Here is a 22,236-nt window from a genome sequence, read left to right on the forward strand (position 1 = left end):
CCCGGATGATGCCATGTGCACAATTTGTCACCTGCAAAGTCTAAGAGTATATGTAGCAGGTATTTAGTAACTATTTATTAAATAAATGAATATAAGACAGAAAAAACAAATAAATGAACCAACAAGAATGGACCATCTAAGTCAAAAGAGTCACCTATACTCTTTAAAAAAAAAAAAGATTTTATTTATTTGGGAGAGAGAGAGAAAAAAAAAAGAGAGAGCATGAGCAGGGGGAGGGGCAGAGGGAGAGGGAGAAGCTTGCTCCTCGCTGAGAAGGGAGCCTGATGTGGGGCTCAATCCCAGGACGCTGAATTCATGACCTGAGCCGAAGGCAGACGCTTAACCGCCTGAGCCACCCAGATGCCCCAAGTTACCTATACTCCTAACGTTACTCCTGCTTTAGCTACCACAAAAGCAAACTAGTTCACAAAAGACAAATCAAGCTAGTGATTTAATAAATTCCAGTGTAAGTCATATCAGTGTTAGTAAATAATATCATCAAACACCCACCATGCAGTAACACAGAGAGTTTCTAAGTGGCCCCAATTTGAAATGATCAGATAACATATAAAGGAATTTAAGCAAATATTCATATTATATATAAACATATATAAATGTGGGTACAGCATTTATACAGTATTGTCTCCAATATCTAGCTACCTTATGCAATAATGTGCAATAATGGCAAGTATAATATTTAAACAATTATAAAAGCAAGGCAATAATAAAAAAGAGTTAATCATTTTTACTGCAGCCTAAGCATGGATAATCGGGCCATTTAGATCAATAGATAAATTTGAATGCAGACCAATTTGTATTAGATCAAATTAATTCTGTAAAGGTATTAATTAGATGTTTTGTGGAAGATGGTTTTAAATGAACATATTTGTCTAGTGTTTGAATGTACAGCAGTGTGTGATCGAAAGAGAAAAACAAATGTTTTTGAGAAATGAATTAATTTCTTAAAACAACAGATTTGAACTGGATTAAGTTCTTTTTTAGTATTTTTCTTCAACTTTATTTTGTACCTGTTGGACAGAATAAGAACATTTAATAGTTTTTAGAAAATCTCTTTATTAAATTTATGTAAATAGTAGCATGAGCGGATTTTAATTTCAGAATTAAGCTTCAGATGTCCTTCTCTACTTAGGAAAAATGTTGTGAAAATCAGGCCATCTGCTGAGGTACTACGGTTACATTTGGCCCTCAGAATGTGTTCGACATGCTCTGTTTTAGCACTCTGTTGGATTATTAGCCCGCAAAACAAGTTCACCTTGATCTTTTACATTAAACATAAAGTAGCTCAGGGACAAAATCTGACGTAAATCTAAACCTGTGATGTTTCCATCTAAAGAAGGCAGAAATAAAACGGAGTTTTGAGCTAGATTACGACAAAACATCACAAGTGCCAGAAACACAAGTCTTGAAGCTCTTTCGGTCAGGAAATATGGCAAGCACCTCGCCTGAACAGAATCAAAATCACTGCTCAGCCATAAACCACAGCAACCCACTGATGCAGGGCAACCTCCCCACCCTGACCTTATCTGGAAAGATCCGAGTGACAGTTACTTTCTTCCTTTTTCTACTCTCTACAACTTTTAATGCTTCTTTCTTGTTGAAACTTCAGAAGTGGACTCAAAAGAAAGAGAAAGGGAGAAAGCTTTCGAGAATGAAGGTGCTTTTAAAACATCTGACCTTAGCCAACCTGGTGGAGACTCTGATTGTCATGCCACTGGATGGAATGTGGAACATTACAGTCCAATGGCGTGCTGGGGAGTTCCTCTGCAAAATCCTCAGCTACCTGAAGCTTTTCTCCATGTACGCCCCAGCCTTCATGATGGTAGTGATCAGCCTGGACCGCTCCCTGGCCATCACGAGGCCTCTAGCTATGAAAAGCAATGGCAAGCTTGGGCAGTCCATGATTGGCTTGGCCTGGCTCCTCAGTGGTATCTTTGCTGGACCACAGGTAAACCATTATCATGAACTTGTTAGGATATGGCAATCACAGATTTCCTATCTCAACTTGACTACTATATTGTATTATCGCATGTCAAAGGCAATATTGTATTATCTTTGAGAGCTTGGACTCAGGGAATTAGAGAATAGAGTTTAATCCCGGCTCTGTTACCTTGGGCACATCTTTTAACCTCTCTGAGTTTCAGTTTCTTCATTTATAAAATGGAGGTAATGCCTACTTTACGCAGCTTTCATGAAGATTAGATGAACAATGTATTAAAGTGTCTAGCATAATCTCTGGTACATAGTAAATGCTCCTCAAAAAATGTAGCTATTGTCAAATTTGACCTCATCCCCATTTTATCCTTTCATCTAGTTTTCCATTCACTCTGATTGATATGGTAAATGGAGAGAATCTTGAGGAACTGTGAAATTTGCATAGGTAGAAAGTGCTTATAACTTGTCTCATTTGGGACTTCTTGAGCGGAAACTATTCTGTCACTGTTGCAACTTAGAATTATTCTCAACTTAGTATGTTGTAGTGGGAAATCCTGGACTTTTGACATTTGAATATTTCTCTGAGATTGACTTGAGCTTATCTGGAGGTAGCCTAGACTGCAACAGGCTGTTAGCAAGATTAGGATTGTTGGTGTAGGCACAGGGCTTCTGGTACAGGCAGATATCGCTCCAGATTGTCCTCATCAGAGGCAACCTGATTAACTGAATCTGTCTTCTTCAGCAGTCGTATCTCTGAAGAAAAGGACACATTCTTACAGATAACAAAGATCCTTCAATAACAGATAAAGAAGTTGTCCGTATGCTTGTAAATGTACTGTATGATGATGAACCTAGGGTTCAAGGATGTGTCAAGGGGTGACGTCCAAGTTAACCAGAATGTTTCAAAAACCAGCCTCTACAAATGGAAGTTATCTACACATTCTATATGAGCCAGGTGGTTAAAAAAAAACAAACAAACAAACAAAAACAAACAAAAATCCTGCCATGCAGAACTCACTAAATATAGCAAAACACTAGGAAGTTGGATAACCAAATTTTCCCAACAATTCCTCACTTAAATGGAAAAAGCTAAAGTATTTTGATTTCCCTGGAGAAAAGCATAGTACAATGATTCTCACAGTGAATACACAAGAAGAGGTTTAGTAAATGTTTCTCTCAAAATGAGGTTATTTAGCTAAGGTTTATGCCTGAAGTTTTCCATTTTGTTTCTTTAAAGTAAGAGTGCTGCTTATTTATTGATTTTCTTAGGGAAGACAGTTAGGCTCTTCAGACTGAGTCAGATACTGATGAAACAAAGAAACAGCCCTCAAAGAAAATGTAATTCAGTTGTGGAGACAAAACTTACATAAAACTAATACAACTATATACTGAGCACTTTTTTAAAGATTTTATTTATTTATTTGATGGAGAGAGAGAACACGAGCAGGGGGAGAGGCAGAGGCAGTGGGAGAAGCAGACTCCCCACTGAGCAGGGAGCCTGATGTGGGACTTGATCCCAGGACCCTGAGATCATGACCTGAGCCGAAGGCAGACGCTTAACCGCCTGAGCCACCCAGGTGCCCCTATACTAAACACTTTTAAAACCTATTACAAGTGTAAGAAGAAAAAGAGATGAGTAAGAGTTGAAATGGGGAAGGAATGTTTTAAGGTTAAAGGTAGGATAATTTGAGTCTTTTAAGATGGATGGTATTTGGATGGAAAAAATAAGTCAAAGATCACATATATTTTTCAGCAAGAGTTGAAAAGTGTGATTAATTTTCACAGGAGATTTGTCTGGCTGAAGCAAAAGATTGAGAGGTAGGACTAGCAGGAAATCAGATTTGGTGGTTGCTCCCTTTTCGTCCACCTCATAATGCACGATTTGTCATAAAACATCATGATTATGCATTTACTCGTCTTTGCCATTAAGGCATACACTCTTAAGTGATGGAGACTGTTATGCTCAACTTAATTAATATTCACAGTACCTAATAAGAAAACTAGCAAAAATAGAAATTTAAAAGGTTTGGATAATGTGATTTCTCTTCAGATCAAATAAATCCTTCACCTTCTCCTGAAACAATAAGTTTGGATGAGTGAATCAGTGGATGAGGGGTATGATGGACCTGTGTTATAGAAGACAGTGATAACCAGGGGAAATTCTGAAATTAACATGGGAGCCATAAATCCTCCATAAATCCTTTGTGAGTCCTGGGCAAGATATAAAGTGATTTTTTAAGAAAAATACTATAAGAAAATTTACATAGACCCAAACAGATCCAAGAGACAGAGAAAGCTTTTCCAGCTTTTCTGGCAATGAGTTGATTAGGTTGGTGGCTAGGGCAGTCTCAAAGAAAATTGATTGTAAGAGGGACATTTCAAACAAACAAACAAACAAACAAACAAACAAAACAAAGCTTGGCAACAAGTTGGATTTAGGGAGTTAATAACCAGAGGGTGTAAACTACAGCTCCAATATTTTTAAGCCAAGGAGTTTTAACAGTAAAACCATTGAAATAGGCAGGTAGGTTGAGAAAAGCAGTGTTTGTCTACCTGTTTGTTTCTCTGTTTGTTTTAAGGGGGAGGGAAGCCAGGCTCTGAAAAGAGATGAAAACATTTGCTTTAGACATAATTCTACCGATATAAAGTCATTGTATAAGTACAGGTATTTGGAAAGTAGTTGTTAAGTTGGAATACTGACGAAGTCTAAACAGAAGTAGAAATAGGTTAATTTGAGGGGCTAAGTTGGTTGAGTGTTCGACTCTTGATCTCAGGGTCATGGGATCAAGCCCCCCTTTGGGGCTCTGTGCTCAGCAGGGAGTCTGCTTGAGGGTTCTCTCCCTTTCCCTCTGCTCCTCCCCGCCCCCCTCCCCTGCCGCAATGCACACTCTCGTGCGCGCGCGCTCTCTCTCTAAAATAAGTAAGTATTTTTTTAAAAAGAAAAGAAATAGGTCAATTTGTGATCGGCCTTTTGGCTAAGATAAGTGTGATATTAACTGAAATGCAAACCAATAATGTCAGTCTCCTTTAAAGGACTGTCCCAGAGGCTATAAAAAATATATTGCTTTATTAATTCAATTATTTTCATCCAAATATATCACAGCAATAATAGAAAGATAGTGTCAAATACTTATTTATCTTGATGTAGTAAAAAGAAAATATAAAATTAAATTTGAATTGTTTAGGATGTTCATCTAATAGCCTGACCTCAAATACATTACTCTTCCTGAGAGATTTATGTGAATATGGGCCACAGAAAATGATGGTATTATTTTATGGTGAAACACATGACTCATCCTTACTTTCAGCAGCAGATTAAATTTATAAAGCACTTTACTGAAGTTTCCTGAAAAACCTCATTCTATGCAGTATGTAACAGCCATGTTACTATCCCCATCCCGCGTATCAGAGAAAGTACAAAGAGTACCTTTGAGAGCAATGGCGTGCGAACCTTTCTGGCAGTAACCCAAAGTAAGAAATACATACCACATAGAGACTTTGCCTGTCTGTCTCTCACATACCAATAACTGAAAAAATTTTTCATAAAATATTCAACTGTGTTTCTTTTCATTTTTTAATGTTGATTGCAACTACTGATGGGTATAATCTGCAGTTCAGGGACGCCTGGGTGGCTCAGTAGGTTTAGCGTCTGCCCTCGGCTCAGGTCATGATCCCAGGTGCTGGTATCGAGTCCTGCATCGGGCTCCCTGCTCAGTGGGGAGTCTGCTTCTCCTTCTCCCTCTGCCTGCCACTCCCCTTGCTTGTGCTCTCTCTCTCTGACAAATGAAAAATAAATAAAATCTTAAAAAAAAAAATCTGCAGTCTGAAGGGGTTCATTAACTTTCCCAATGTCACTTGGACTGTTGGACTCGTGTCTTTTTATTAAGTCCAGGTTTTCTTTTTATTAGAGCTCTCTGCTATCTCTCTGAATAAAAGAGGTTTTAATCCCATGACTAATGTTACACATACTTAATGGGAAAGATGAGAGATTGAAAGGGCTTCTTATTTCTAGACTGTGGCACACCACAAGTCCACCTCGTGCTTCATCATGCTCTCTGGATAAGCCCACTGACAAAGGTGCATCCTGTAGTGGACAATTCACATTGTAAGGATGACTTTAATCATCATCCTCTGGTGCATATATTGATCATCTGTTACTTGAGTAATTCTATGATGGTTTGAGGATATATTTTCAGAAATTTCAGCATAGCCTAGCTGAACTGTCAAACTTTTTCCTAGTAATGGAAGTTTTTAAAAAGCAAAAATTCTACCTGGAGCCCCAATAAATACATGAAACATATAAGTGGAGCTGTTTTTGCTGAAGAGGGATAAGGGAGGCCAGTCTTCTGCTTGGACATTCACTAGCCCTGCTCACGGTCTCTGAAGACCTTAGATCTCCCTGCAGCAAAGCTTGGAAGGCAACAGAATAGTAGAAATGGCATGAGTATTGGATTTAAACAAAGTTGGTTTTAAATCCCAATGCTGTCCCTTACTATCTCTGTGGCTCTGAGTAAATTACTTAACTAAACTTAAAAGAATAGTGGTGAAGAAATTGTAAAGAATAAGATACATAAAATCACCTAGTACAAGGCTTTATACTTAGACACTCCATTAATGTTCATTCCTTCCTCTCCTCCTGTTTTCATTCCTTTGTTCATAATAGAGTTTTTGAAGTCAGGAGGGACAATAATAGGGAAATATGAGTATGAATATTAAATGATTCTTCAAGAGACAGCAAAGAGAATTGCTTACATGAAGATTGATTATTTCCAATTTCTCAAAATTATAGCATTCTGACTGATAAGTCAGTTTTGCCAAACTACCTCCTAGTTACCAGGCTATCCTACTCTTTCTGAAAGCTATATACACCAAAGCATAATAATTCAAGTCCTGAAGGTATTATCTATAACAGTAAAATAAGGTTGGAAGGAAGGAAAGAAGGAAGGGTGAGAGAGAAAGAGGGAGAAAAGAAAAAGGAAGGGGAGGGAAGGACAAAACATGACCCAAAAGAAAATCTGCCTTAAGACTATGTGTAGTTGGGCTGGTAAGTACATGCTGAGGAGAAAACATTTGCTGAATTAGGGGTGTTCATATCTCATCAAAAATCACATGGTTTCCAACGGCACTCATCTCCCACCACAAGAATCATTTGCGGAAGTTCACACCATTAGTTTTTCTGTGATGATATGGAGCATTACATGCTGACAGCATTTAAATTCTGTCGCTAACCCAGGTTGGAAGGCAAGATATATGAGACATCCTTTAGTCTTTGGTGTAAAGATATGTAATCTGAAGATGTATAGAGGCTTGCCTTGACACACAGAATGCACTTGATTGGACTAGAATGCACTTCTGAAATTGACAAGCAGCTTAAATCCAATCAATTCCCATCACACGTGTACAATATGCCAAAAACTATACTGGAACATAGGAGTAGCATACTAATAACATAAATAACAACAATAAACATAAATAAATAAATAACAACAATGATGATGATAAATATTCGTTTATGGAAGACATAAATATGTGTCAGGAATTGTGCTAAATCCTTCTGCATGCATTATTTCATGTAAGGCTCCCAAAAACCCTATATATTGTATACAGTTATTATCTTTATTTTATTCATACAGAAACTAAGGTTAAGAATGTTCTATAAAATGCCCAAGATTATAGTCTAGTAAGTGCAGATGTTAGTACATCCAGTTAACTCCATCCCCAGAGCTTTTAGCTACTACACTATATCACATTATGCAATATTGTCTATTTCTTTTTGTCCTGTAGAAGACTAGAGAAGGAAAAGGCAGGAAAGTCTTAAGTAGAGAAGAGATGTTTAAGAGCTATCAGGAAAAAATATATGGTAAATATTTATAAATATATAAATAAATACATAGGAATACACATTTATAAGTTGTGTGCCTTGAAATTTTTATAATAATAATGGTTACAACTTTTACAGCGCTGTGTGCCAGGCATTATTCTAAGTGCTTTGCAAGCATTAATTCATGTAATTGTCTTGACAACTCCTAGCGGTAAATACTATTAATATCTCCATTTTATAGAGGAAGAAACTGAAGCACATCATCTAAAGATAATTACCACTGGAAAAGATTAGGTGATAATGTAATTAGTCTGGGGTAAGGTGAGGGTTAAAAACAATACTCTAAGAAGCACCTGCAAATGACTCTAAAGAAGGAAAATAGATTGCTCTTGTTTATGGCAAAATAAAGCAAACACTGATGAGAACTGGGGCCAAGGATGAGAAAGGAGAAACTAAGAAATTAAAGAATTATAATCCAAGGACAAAAAACAAAACATTGGAAGTAAAGTGGGTCCCTATATTAATCACTCCAATGAACATGGTCCTGGAGCACAAAATAAGCTAGGTTCAGCTTATTCATGGGCAAGTAAGATTCCGAGTTACCATGACACTCTACTGTGTCACTCTTTAGAACTCACAACAGTCTTCCTTATGTGACAGGTGTCATATACACGCTATAGCTCCCCTCCCAAATTTTAAATTCTCTGAGAGTAGGATATATCTGGTTCATCTTTTATGACAGAGAGCACCTAGTATAGTTTTTGCCCAAGTACTTGCTTTAACAATAAGCATTTGGAGTGCCTGGGTGGCTCAGCTGGTTATGAATCAGACTCTTGATTTCAGCTCAGGTCATGATCTCAGGGTCGAGAGATAGAGCCTGTGAAGGGCTCTGTGCTCAGTGGGGAGTCTGCTTGAGATTCCCTCTCCCTCTCCCTCAGCCCCTCCCCCACCCCCGTGCACATTCTCTCTCTCTCAAAACAAAGAAAAATAAGCGTTTATTAAACAAAGATAACCATTAGCTCAAATCACGGCCCTATTTCAAAGTTATTTTATTGAAAGTTTCATCATTATGATTTAAAAACATGAAACATTAAAGTGAAAATGTGGCAGAGCAGTGCAAAACAGGAAGTCAAACTTGGGTCATCTGGGTCCAAGTATGATTGGGAAGATGGGGAGAGAAGTAGCTAAGGTTTTAAAGAAATACTAGATTCTCAGGTTCTTTGTGAAGTAACCCTTCCAAAGACTTCAACTCACAACATCTGTGGGGCCAAATTCAAAACTAAATTTTAAATAAGGTCAGGTTGCAAAAAAGTATGGAAAATTTAAAGGGTTACTTTGTGATGTGGAAAAAGTTGGTCTGGATTGTAAAGTAGAATTAGCTGAATAGATGTTTTGAGTTTCTGAACTTTAAATTTGATTATATGATCTTTGGGCGCCCTCTAGTGGATTAATTTAAAAATACTATTTCGCCCTTGAAAAAAGATCTGAAACTGAAAATCAACATTTTGATTACAAATAAAAGATACAGCATTATATTTTATATTATGTTTACTATATTTTATTTATTGTTTATCATATTTATATTTTATTAAATTTTTCTACTCTACACGCAAAGAAAGTAAATATAGGGTTTTTTTTAAAAGCACACTCTACTCCCATTCCAATACCGCAAAAAGGAAAGAAATCCTGGGCCTGTGGAATTAATTAAATTAAATTAAAATTTATTTATTCAATCAAAAACTTTAAAAAATAAATACTGTCCCTCATTTGCTTAAAATTTTTTAAATCCTGTAACATTTTGTTTGAATTTACTATTAGTTTTACAGTGCTTGGGCACTCTTACCTTTTGATTTTAATAATGCATCATAGTAAAATGAAGTTTCTCAGTGGAAAAGCTTAGAAATGACTGGATAAGAAGTGTGCTTGATAAATGGGGAAAGAATGAGTAAATGTCTACTAGAACTTCTTTTTGAAAACTACTTGCAACATTTGTTTAATAGTTGATACAATTTGTGATTTAAAGAAAAACATAATTTCACACTTAAAGTTTGCAAGAATCATACAAAGATTTCTGGAATACCTTTCCCTGGGCTTCCCCAAATATTAACATTTTACTGCATCTGTTTATTTGCTTCGTCTCCTATATACATTTTTTTTTCTGAATTGTTTAAAAGTAAATTCAGATATGATGTCCCTTTTAATACTTCAATGTGTTTTTTCCGGCATATACTCACAGTACAGGTATCAAAATCAGGAAATTAGTACTGAAAAAATACTATTATTTAATCTGTATAACTTATTCATATCTCACCAATTGTCCCAGTGATGTCCCTTTTAACAAGAGAAAATCCAAGATTATGCATTGGATTTAGCTGCCACATCTCGTTAGCCTCCTTTAAATTGGAACCATTCCTCAGCTTCTCTTTGTGTTTCATGACATTGACATTTTTGAAGAGTGCAGGCCACTTATTTTGTAGAATGCCCCTCTAGTTGAGTTTGTCTAATGTTTTCTCATGGTTAGATGTTGGTTATGTACTTTAAACAGAAATACCAAAGAAGTAATGGTGAGTACTTCTCAGTGCATTATAGGGAAGCAGCTGCTGTCCATTGGTCCCATTATTGGCAATGTTAATTTAATTATTTGGTTATTTCTCTACAGTCAAGTTATTAATTTTACTCTTCATAATGACCAAGTATCTTGAAGGTAGGTACTTACAAATTATGTAAATATCCTGCTTTCCTCAAACTTCACCCATGTTTTTACTATCCATTGATGATTCTTGCCTGAGTCATTTATTATTACCATTTGGTAATCACTACTTTCATTATTCCTTATACATTTATTAGTTGGCTTTCTACATTAATAAAGAGTTTTTTCCCCCTCCCCATTTCTTTGTTGTTATTATTCTGTAATGTATATCAGCATGGACTTGTGGATTCTTCCTTTATTCAACAGTTAATCATTCCTTTTTATCAGGGCTTTTTGGGGCTTTGGGGTTTTGTTGTCAATGCTGACACTGTCGCAGATTTTCTTTCAAGCTGGCTCCAGAGCTCTTCTGACATGCGCCACTATTCTCCTGGCTTTTTGGCACAAGCTGTTCCAAGCACATATTGTAGTTTGCCTGTGACCCCTTGGGACTCACCCACTTCTCCAATGAGCTCTGGTTCCTTTTGGTAGAGAATGGTCTTTAGAAAACAAGACCTGGTACGAGAGTGCTGGATGTGCTTACTGTCAGTAGGATGTCATTGTTCCTATGCTCCCAGCAGACAGAGCTAGAACATAAGTACACACCCACAGACACACGCACGGACACATGCATGGAAATCTACATGGAGATTTTCCTTACTCTTTTTCTGCAGGCGTATAGCACCATTGTGTGGTGCACCGGATTTTATTCAGCTACTGTTCTATGAATTGGTATTTACATTATTTTCAATGTTTTTGTTTTTTTTTTAAAGATTTTATTTATTTATTCATGAGAGACAGAGAGACAGGCAGAGGCAGAGGCAGAGGGAGAAGCAGTCTCCCCACGGAGCAGGGAGCCCGATGCAGGACTCAATCCCAGGACCCTGGGATCATGACCTGAGCTGAAGGCAGACGCTTAACCATCTGAGCCACCCAGGCGCCCTTCAATGTTTTTCAATTACAAACAATGCACCAATGAATAACTTTGTGCCTATGTATTTTCATATAATGGAAGTAGGAGTGTATCTTTAGAGTAAATTCCTAGATATCAGATTGCTGGGTCAAAAGTAAATGTAGATGTAGTTATTCTACTTATTGCCAAATTCTTCTCCATAGGGGTTGTGCCAATTTGCATTCCTACTAGCAATGTGGGAGAGTATTTTTTCCCCACAACCTGGCCATGAGAGTTTGTTGCTATTTTTCATTTTTGCCAATCTTGAGAGTAAAAAAATGCCATTTCAGTGTAGCCTTAATTGGCATTTTATCACGAATGAGGTTGAACATCTCTTCATATGCCAAAGGGCACTGCTGTATCTTTTTTTGTGAATGGTCTATTCATGTCTTTTGACCATTTTAATGGGGTTTTCTGTCTCAAAAATAGAATTTAAATATGTATCTTGGGGGCACATTCTGTTTGACACAGTTTTGGGTGCTGCAGATATAATGATAGACAAAATCACTTGCAAAAACCTAACTCAGCATAATTGCATCTGAAATTGAAATACGAACAGTGTTTAAATCCTTGGTTGATTTTCTGCTAGGTTGAAATAATTTCCAAAAAAATCCAAAATCCTATAGATCCATTCACATTGCCCAAACATATTTTGAGTAAAGATCCACTTACAACTTTTCACTGAAGCACCAAAGGGATAATATCAAGGCGCTGAGCTGTCGCTTTGGGCAACATGTTCAAAGGCCTGCAGAATACAGAAGGAAAAAGCTTTCAAGAAAACATGCAAATACTGTTTGAAAGAAAGTAACGCCATTTTTCAGTTTGTTTGTTTTTTTTTTTCTTTTCTCATACAGTTATATATCTTCAGGATGATCCACTTAGCAGATAGCTCTGGACAGACAGGTTTCTCTCAATGTGTAACACACTGCAGTTTTCCAAGATGGTGGCATCAAGCCTTTTATAACTTCTTCACCTTCAGCTGCCTCTTCATCATCCCTCTTCTCATCACATTAATCTGCAATGCAAAAATCATCTTCACCCTGACACGGGTCCTTCATCAGGATCCCCACAGTACGTATTCCTTAGATTCGGTGTTAATTATGGGTAAACAGGTTTTACAACAGCAATATTCAACGCAGAGTGTCATGTACTAGGTGCCAGGTACTATTCTAAGCAGTTTGCATATTTAATATTCACAGTAACTCCATGAGGTAATACTTTTATTATACCCCTACTATCCCCAGTTTACAGATGAGGCAATTTGGTATCTCCCAATGTTCCAAATTTGTACCATGAAATTAAAAACGAAAGAACAGTTACTTCATGTTACCCAGTAGGAGCATCAGCAAATTGCTCCTGCTGGGTCCACCACAACACTATACGAAACACCTGATTTCCAGAATATCGCAAAGCACAGCTCGTTGAATGGTAGTCAAGAGACTCATTAAAGTTAAGCTGTTCCATTTCACACTCAAATCCCCTATTCCACACAACATAACTGTGCACATGTGTGTGTGCACGTGTGTTGGTGTGAGAAATACTGTTGAATACGTCATGACTCTTTCATCTGAATCTTCACAGCTGTGGTTGTGCCTTTTTTTGCTTCCGTAAGCTGGTGCAACCTCGAAAACTAAAATTTATGAATTTGCAAAGTAAATATGTCTATGTTGGCATGACACCCAAAAGACATGTTACCAATGGCATGGCACAGAAGTTATATAGGGTACAACTTAACAGGAAAATCATCTTATTTACTTTAGTGTGATTACTCTCAGCAGATACTTTCTCAAGGAGATAATTATGGCACCGTCCTATAATTGATACTTGGGCAGTTCCCAGAACAAAATGGTATTTAATACTTTTTAAGAAGTATACTGCAAAAACATTTGCCCTCAAAATCTTACCCCAGAGAAAGTCAGTTCTATAAGGGATATCTAAGAAGGGCACAGGGAGAATAAGAAGATAGACCCCAAATAGGGATTAATCTGAAAAAACGTGAGCTAGGCAGAAGCAGAGAATCAAAACAGAAGAGGCAAGGAGCAATAGTTAAATATTACTAAGACAGATTTAGTTAATTAATCTTTTCTTTATTCAACTAATATGTATTAACTACTCAGTATTGCTGGAAATGGTGATAGATGAGGATACTGTGGTGAATAAAACAGCCCAGTAACTATCCCTCTTTCATGGAGTCTACAGTCTAGAAGAAGATGGTAAAACAGTAAACCAGTAATGAAATACGATGATACCTCAAAATAGGTGGAACGACAGTTATGTTACAGGAGGTTCAACATTTTTTCAGATTCAGCCCCTGTGCTAAGCCAAAATGCTTTTTTAAATGTGTTCATTCCTATTGATTGCTTTCTTACTTATGTCATTAAAGTTTACAGATATTGAGGATTAAATGAAATGTGTGAAAAGAACAAGACCCATAGCAAGGTACACAGTAAATGATAATTAGGTTTGTATGACAGAAATCTACAACTAATCTGTACTCAATAAATTACTGACTTTAACATTTCTAGTCAAAAATTAATTTTATAATTAAAATATCATGCATGTAAATCTTTTCCTCCATGTTTCCACTCTTTTGTGATCAATGAGTAAGAAGTTGCAAAATGGCTACTTCTGAAAAGCATGATCTATTTCCCTCAGAAAAAAATATAGCATGTGAAGGGTATTTTTTATTTTAAAATAGCAGTTCTGGATTATGAAATACAAGAACAGATTTTAGGTACTTTAAAACTGCAGTTAAGAACTACGTGCTAAATGTCATGCAAGCTGCCTGTTAGAGTCCACATTTCCATTAAACTCCAGTGAATTTACACACACACACACACACACACACAGCCCACATACACCACATATTTAACAAACACATGCACACACCTCACATACACCATACACATACCACACATACACCACGCACACACATACATGTGAACTTTAAATGATTTACTGATATGAAAAGGGAAATTGTTTTGAATACCATAGAGAGAAGCACATGGTTGAGAAAGATAAATTTGGACAACACTCTTTCATCCATGCGTGATTCTCATCATCCTTACTGTCAGAGATACTCAGACAGTAAGTATAGTTCTGTGTAAACACATAATCGAATTCAGCTCAACTTTAGTCTACTCTCTTAAATTTATGTTTTAAAAGTTGGAGTCCCACACATTTCAAATCCAAATTAATTCGGTGAAAATTTATTTTTAAGAGCACTGTCATCTTTAATCTTCTCTATTCATTATATGACATAGTGGAAAACTTGGAACATTAATATCCTTTACAAACAAATTTTCATTATTAAAAATTATTAAAAATAATGGAAATTTGTTCCTGTTCCACTAATTAGTTTTAATTGGTGACCCTACCTTTTTGTCCATTTTGGTTTTATAATAAAACTGGTCTTTATTTTTTTAATTTTATTTTATTATGTTATGTTAGTCATCATACATTACATCATTAGTAAAACTGGTCTTTAAACAGCTACTTTTTTCTCTATCTAACAGAGTTACAACTGAATCAATCCAAGAACAATATACCAAGAGCTCGGCTGAGGACCCTAAAGATGACAGTTGCATTTGCCACCTCATTTACTATCTGCTGGACCCCCTACTATGTCCTAGGAATTTGGTACTGGTTTGATCCTGAAATGTTAAACAGGGTGTCAGATCCAGTAAATCACTTCTTCTTTCTTTTTGCTCTTTTAAATCCATGCTTTGATCCCCTTATATATGGATATTTCTCTCTGTAATTGATAGACTATGTAGAAAGTCATACAAAGAAGAGCAAGGTAGTGAATTTCATCAAATGGGAATAAGAAACACAAAGGTGGCAGCACATTTACATACAAACAAAACAGAGTTTAAGTTTATATTAACGTCCTTCTTTTTAAAATCACATTGTCAGAAACTCAATTGCAAATTAAAAAAAATACAAACACAAAGAAAAAGAAAATTCAAGAAAAATAATAAAATATTCCCTCATAATCATAAACTTCTGAATTAATGTCTGCCCTTTCTGGGCTCCTATAACACATTATATAGGTTTCTTATCACTTTCTCCTTGTCTATTAATGTATAAATATTTAAAACAGCCATGGCCTAAGGCAAAGAGATTCCAAAAAGTAAGGCTGAGAAACCATAACACAGTCTTAACCTAGGCATGCCTTTGAGAGTTTTTTCCCAAGGGGCTTAGCAGCAATTATATCTTATGCTATAATAATATCTAAAGCACAGAGTGAGTATTTCCCCTACCCATAAGATCAATCTTCCCTCCTCTGGTTAAAAAATAATGCAATGAATCTAATTTTTTTTTAATTTCAAAAGCATTCTGAAGTTTGAAGTATTCAGCAACCAACTCACCATCCATTCCATCGTAGTTCTCCTTCATCCCAGTCTATATGGAACAGCGTGAAGTGCCTTCATAAAAAGGGGAGGCGTAGAGGGATTAGTATTTGGACAGGGATTAGAACATTCCTCTATGCTGCATAGTCAATGGAGTCTGTGGTAATTAACTGTAGTAATAATATTGTTTTTAAATATAATCAAGAAAAACTGATTGTTTTATACATAATATGCCCTCTGTTTTAATATGAGAGATTTTTTCTATCTTCTGATTTTACTAAATCTATAACCCAAAAGTCCCTGAGAAAAACAAATAAGAAATCAAACAAAAGCACAAGTGAAAAGATATTTGATACATAAGAGGAACACTGAAAACTACAGTTTTAATATATACAGGTCAAAGAAACCAACGAAGTATTGAAAAAGGTAAAGATAAACTGTAAATGTTTAACTAACTGATATTCACATTCAGGGGTAAGGTTTTCAAAATATGTGGGCACGACACCTCTTTTAATTCAGGACTGTTTCTACCTGTTCCATGAGAAACGGGGAGGATGAAAATTATGAGAATATAATATACACGACAAGAAAAGTTTGTAAAGGACTTTAAAGAAATTCATCCATCATTTAATTTTTTCTTAAAAAAATAGGTAAAATACTATTATATTCATATGAGATATGTAGTGCCACTCAAAGATGAAATGTAATTTCAAATTTTCCAGAGCATGTGGATCTGTGGAAAGTAAATTACTAATTAGACTAATGGTAGACTTTCCTTATTTTTCTCTTCTCACACATACTCTTCAGTGTATATGTGTGTGTGTGTGTGTTTCCACATCCTACATTATTTTCCAATTCTATTTCCACTGATCCTGTTTGTCACCATTCAGCTCCTTCCTTTTACTCTTTCATTCATATTTTCTTTTTTACTAAGCCCATATGTTTAATTAATCAATCCATGTGCCTACTCTACAGCTGAATTGGGCAAGGCTCAAAATTTGTAATGTGCTAAAATGCTCAAAGTTAACTTTTAAGGCATGTATATTGATACCAAGATTTAATAGTTCTACCAGATGACACAATACTATCGATAAGGCACAACAAAACCAATCTTCTTTAATCTTTATCATACACTTATTCCTAAGATGGTAACAATTCTTACTTCCAGATTTAAAGGCAAGACAACACACATATATAAGATATAATTTAAAGGCTTTATTGGATATGTGTTTAATGAACACATATGTCAGCATGGCTCTTAGATGTTCAAGAAACTTTTATTTAGATATGTTCTCAGGCATTTTTTGATACATTAACTAAAGGGCTATTCAAAATTTGGTGCAGGGGTTTATAACCTATGGTCCATGCACAAAACTGTATTTCAATGCAACTGCTTTTCTTTTATTTCTATTTGTGTTATTTTATACATTTAAAAACATTATCCTGAAAGGGGTTTATAGGCCAAACCAGACTGCCAAAGGAGTTCATGTCACAAAAAAGGTTGAGCCCCTCATTGATTTTGTATAAGAAAGTTTATTACAATAAAATTGTATCAGGACGTATTCATTTTAAATAAATAAAAATCTTTGGGGGGGGCACCTGGGTGGTTCAGTCAGCCTCAGTTAAGCATCTGCCTTTGGCTCAGGTCATGATCTCAGAGTCTTGGGATAGCCCCGCATCCCTGCATCAGGCTCCCTGCTCAGTGGGGAGTCTGCTTCTCCCTCTTCCTCTGTGCTCTCTCTCACTCTCGCTCTCTCTCAAGTAAATAAATAAAAATCTTTTAAAAAAATGAATGTATTCATTTGTTTATATGCATGCATAATAATGTTAATATTGAACTGGATTGTTTCAATTTGGTTACTCACCATTTCAGACTTGGAAATTTTCTTAAGGCTCAATATGTTCTGAAAAACTTCTCAGAAATAAGTATATTATATAAATATTGTGGTCCATAAATTATAATATAGATATATAAATTAAAATTTATAGCTCAAGGGGCGCCTGGGTGGCTCAGTCATTAAGAGTCTGCCTTCAGCTCAGGTCATGATCTCAGGGCCCTGGGATCAAGCCCTGCATCTGGCTCCCTGCTCTACGGGGGGCCTGCTTCTCCCTCTCCCACTCCCCCTGCTTGTGTTCCCTCTCTCACTGTGTCTCTCTCTGTCAAATAAATAAATAAAATCTTTAAAAAATAAATAAATAAAATAAAAATTAAAAAATAAAATTTATAGCTCAAAAGGTAAATGTGGCTTTAAATTAAAGATATGCCATTTATCAGAGAATATTCAATATTTGATATTACAGTCATTTACTCTATTTCCAATCATAATAAAAGATGAAGATTCCTTGTAAAAAAAAAAATGGATATACTCTGTAGAGTGAATCCAATATATAGATAATAAAGATTCTATCCTGGCTGTCTCCTTTATTTAGCATATAAAACTGGCTATAATTTGGGTTTCCTCTTGCAATTCAATTTAGTAAACAAATGACATAAACGAATGACAATGAATTGAACAAAGATTGCACTAATTCAATTTCAGCCTAAGAAACAGAGCTATAACAGCTAAGAAGGAAAAAAAAATACTGGAAGAGGAATTGGTATCACAAACATTACTTTCCAAGGAGCATATATCAGTATAAATGAGTTAGGAATTTCCTTAAAGTGACCTGGTCTCAGAATTTACTTTGTAGTCATAAAGATAATATTTATGGGCCCTTAAAATATGTTTAGAATTTCATCTATTTTACCTTTAGCCTAGTTTCAAATGTTGAGTCAATTCTTTGAGCTTTTCTAATTACTATAAATTGTGTCCATAGGAAACTAAATAAAAGAATAAGGTCGAGTTTAATCTCTAATTAAAATTAATTTATTTAAATCTTCAATTTAATTGTTAGGGTTATTAAGTTTTAAAAATCAAGTTTAAAACTATAAGCCTAATTTTTAAAGTTATATAATATATAAAATGCGTGTATAGGAACAATAGAAGAATATATGTAAAAAGTATTGATATCGTTATCTCTAAGTGGCTTTTTCAATCTTCTTTCTTGTGAATTCCTATAATTCCAAATTTCCAGAATGAACATTGCTTTCATAATGAGAAAAAAATAAATGTTATATGTGTGTGTTTGCATGATTTTACATGTCACTATTTCTGTTAGAATGCTTTCTGCTGTAGTAAGAAACATCAGACTAGAAGTGACATGTTTCATCTCATGTTACAGGATGTCCATAGGTGAGCTTGCAGAATTGGTTAATTCAGAGCTTTGAATCATTTTCTCTGCTTCCGCTAGGCTTTCCTTTCACGATTAGAAGTTAGTTGCCATTTTAAGTCTCAAAAGTAAAGCATGGCTCCCTCTGCCCCAGAACTTTCAGCACTTCCTTTTAAATCGGCTAGAATTGGAACACATAGCCAATTCTAAACCAATCACTAGCAAAGGAGAGGGGAATTACCTCAAACAATTTAAGGGTATGTTTCATTTTAGGAAGGCAGGGCTCATTTCCCTGAACATTTAGCTACCAGATAACAAAAATAAAGAATGTACTTCATTCTCTCCCTCTCTCTCTCTCCCTCTTCTCCCTATCTCTCTGTTTTTCTCTCTCTCCCCCTCTCCCTCCGCTCCCTCTCTTTTTCTCTCAGTCCTGTCTCTTTCTTTCTCCTAAGAGCAGAAGGAGAATGTTTTGGAGGTCTGAAAGCAGCAGTAACTTCCACTACCAAAATAAAATTGAAACTATGTATACCACAAAGTTTAAATAGCACACAATTTAATACAAAGCATACCGACTAACTACCGTTATCAGAGCATAGTAATTGCATAGTAATTGTAGTCCTAAGGGGAAAGAACAGATTTTATTATTTTCCACAATCTAAATCCAAACATTTTAAACTCCAGTGGTTGCAATCTTCAGTAGATGCAGAGCGTGGTTTCTGCCCAATTATTTACTTTCTTGGGAACTCTTGGTCCCTGTTTTTTGTTTGTCTGTTTTTATCATTCATTCCATTAGGTAAGAAATTTTCATGTTTTTAAAATTCTGGCCCTCACTTCAGATCCAGAGAATAATTGTCAAATAACTTAGTAATTAAATATGTGGCAATCTGAAGCATATTTTCCATGAAGCTAATAAAACTTAACTTCAAGTTCCTTACTTATTCAGTTTCTGCCTGAGGCCCTGGGAAAGATGTCTTCACAATGTCATATATTTTTATAAAATTCACAAAAATAAGATACTATAATTGCAATGGGTCAAGACTATCTTTTCCCCTCTTCATTCCCCTCTGTTGCACTCCTCCCCTCGGATGAGGCGGTATTGGGATGGCCATGAATATCTTTAGGATCCAGCCAAGGGTGAGCTAAAATAGGAATATATTAACATTGAATCTAGAGGGATATGATGTGGTTCTTGGTCACTTTCACGTACAGTTAAGTCACTGCTAACTATCACAGTAAGCTCTAGGCATAGTACTAGATGAAATATTGGTAACCATCATACTGATTTATCTGTCACAGTGACAGGAAAGTGTAAGGTCAGAAGTCATATCATGATGTAAATGTGTCTGGACATATGGCACCAGAACTATGTGGGTCATGGAGGGAAAACAGGGTATAAAATGTACAGAAGCTGGTCTATGGAAAATTTTTGCAGTCCTCAGGAAATACTTTACACCCTAAAGTATTTCCCAATAAATCACAACTTTGTAGAATCCACTCTGAGGGCAGATGGAACCTGTGATTTGCTTCCAACCATGCTTTACTTACGGTGATGCTCATGGGGTGTGACTCCCTCCGTTAGGTTACAATAAGGCAAAGGTGATGGGATGTCATTCCCATGATTATGTTATGTTATGTAAGACTCCATCTTAGCTGACTGGAACCAAATATTCCTGCTGCTCTTGAAAAAGCAAACAGCCATGCTGTGAACTATCTTTGTAGAGAGGATTTCATGGCAGAGAATTGTGGGCAGCCTCCAGGACTTACGGGTAGCCTCCCACGAAGACTGGGCCCTCAGTCATACAAATGCAGGAATTCTGCCAAAAAACCTGAATAAACTTGGAAGTGGATTCCTCCTCAGTCAATCCTCCAGAGAAGAGCACAGCCTGGCCAACATCTTGATTACAACCTGATGAGACCCTGAGCAGAGGACCCAGTGTCACTCCAGGACTGTGTAGCCACAGAAGCTGTGAGATAAGAAATATGTGTTGCTTTAAGTTGCTACGTTTGTGGTAATTAATTATGCAACAATAAAAAACCAATTACTTCACATGTAAAATTATAAGGAAAAGATTTCGTCCTTACCAAGTCCTAGTCAAAATGGAAATTCTCTGCTCAGAAATATACTCAACAATGCAGCATATACAAATATAAATTCCCCTACATTTTTTCCTTTTTGACTTCAAATGTACAATGTATCTGAATTTCTGTGTTTGTAGGACACAAAACTATATGCAGTACTAAATACATCAAGTATGTCTGTTTTATGCATCTCAGTGTATCAGAGGTCATTACTAACAAAGAACTGTGAAATTGAAAGAAAACTTTTTAAACTATCAATATATAAAAATTTGTATTATAAAACATTATTATATAAAAACATAATCAGGGAGTATGCATCCAAAATAGCTTAGGGAAAAAAGTATTTTAGATTATGGCAAGGAATTAATAATTAAAATTATTTCATTATTTTGTAGATTGATGTTTATGATATTTGTCAGCTTTTTGTAATTTGTGATTTCCTTTCTCATTCTAACAAATTTTTTTCTTTTATACCCAATTATGTATTACAGAGAGCTCTCAAAATTGTAAAAACTTCAGGCCCCAGAAAACATGAATCTTCTGATAGGAAGGAACTAAACCCCTGCATTCTTTCTTTCTTTCTTTTTTTTTTTTTAAGTAGGCTCCATGCCCAGTGTGGAACCCAACACAGGGCTTGAACTCGTGACCCCGAGATCAAGACCTGAGCTGAGATCAAGAGTGAGATGCTTAACCGACTAAGCCGTCCAGGCCCCCCACCCCTATGTTATTTCTAAGATCATTTCCACTTCCCAAATTTATACACTAGTCCTAGTAAAAGGATAAAATCTTACTTTCTTGCCAAGTTTGCCATCTTGATGATCTCTCCAGAAAGTTATACTTGCTAGAATGAGGTCCTGCCTCATACTTGCCATTCTAATGCCTCTTCTGATCATGCTTCGGACTGAAGTCTGTTCTTAAATCAGCTTTAACTAGGGAAGGACATGCTATCTGATTTCAGACATCCCAGCTGCAAATTATATGCCAGGCTGTGTACCAAAATTTTTAATGCTGCCTGCGTTTATATATTTTTAATTATTATGCTCCACCCACCTGATAGGATGTATCTTGCTATACTCTCAACTACCTCTTTCCCCATTATTAGTGGCTCCCCTGAACGTCTCATTATTTATTACTAAATATGTTAGATGTGTTCTACTTTCTAGGCTGTGCTTTCTATCTTTAC

At 36.0% G+C, this 22,236-nt stretch overlaps 1 protein-coding gene across 2 annotated transcripts; it reads left to right on the top strand.

Moving 5' to 3' along the window:
• Positions 1–1,447: 1,447 nt before the first annotated feature.
• GNRHR (gonadotropin releasing hormone receptor) lies at positions 1,448–15,172 on the top strand. 2 transcript variants are annotated; one of them, XM_021702418.1, is made up of 3 exons: positions 1,448–1,966; positions 12,267–12,483; positions 14,928–15,172. In XM_021702418.1, exons 1-3 carry the CDS (start codon positions 1,448–1,450, stop codon positions 15,170–15,172), a joined length of 981 nt encoding a protein of 326 aa, XP_021558093.1. The 2 variants fall into 2 exon arrangements, with proteins under 2 accessions (XP_021558093.1, XP_021558094.1); XM_021702419.1 differs by having other exon boundaries at positions 12,392–12,483; positions 14,928–15,063.
• The last annotated feature ends 7,064 nt before the right edge of the window (positions 15,173–22,236 follow it).

This window comes from Neomonachus schauinslandi, chromosome 2, assembly GCF_002201575.2.
Source record: "Neomonachus schauinslandi chromosome 2, ASM220157v2, whole genome shotgun sequence".
In the NCBI taxonomy this organism is placed as follows: Eukaryota; Metazoa; Chordata; class Mammalia; order Carnivora; family Phocidae; genus Neomonachus; species Neomonachus schauinslandi.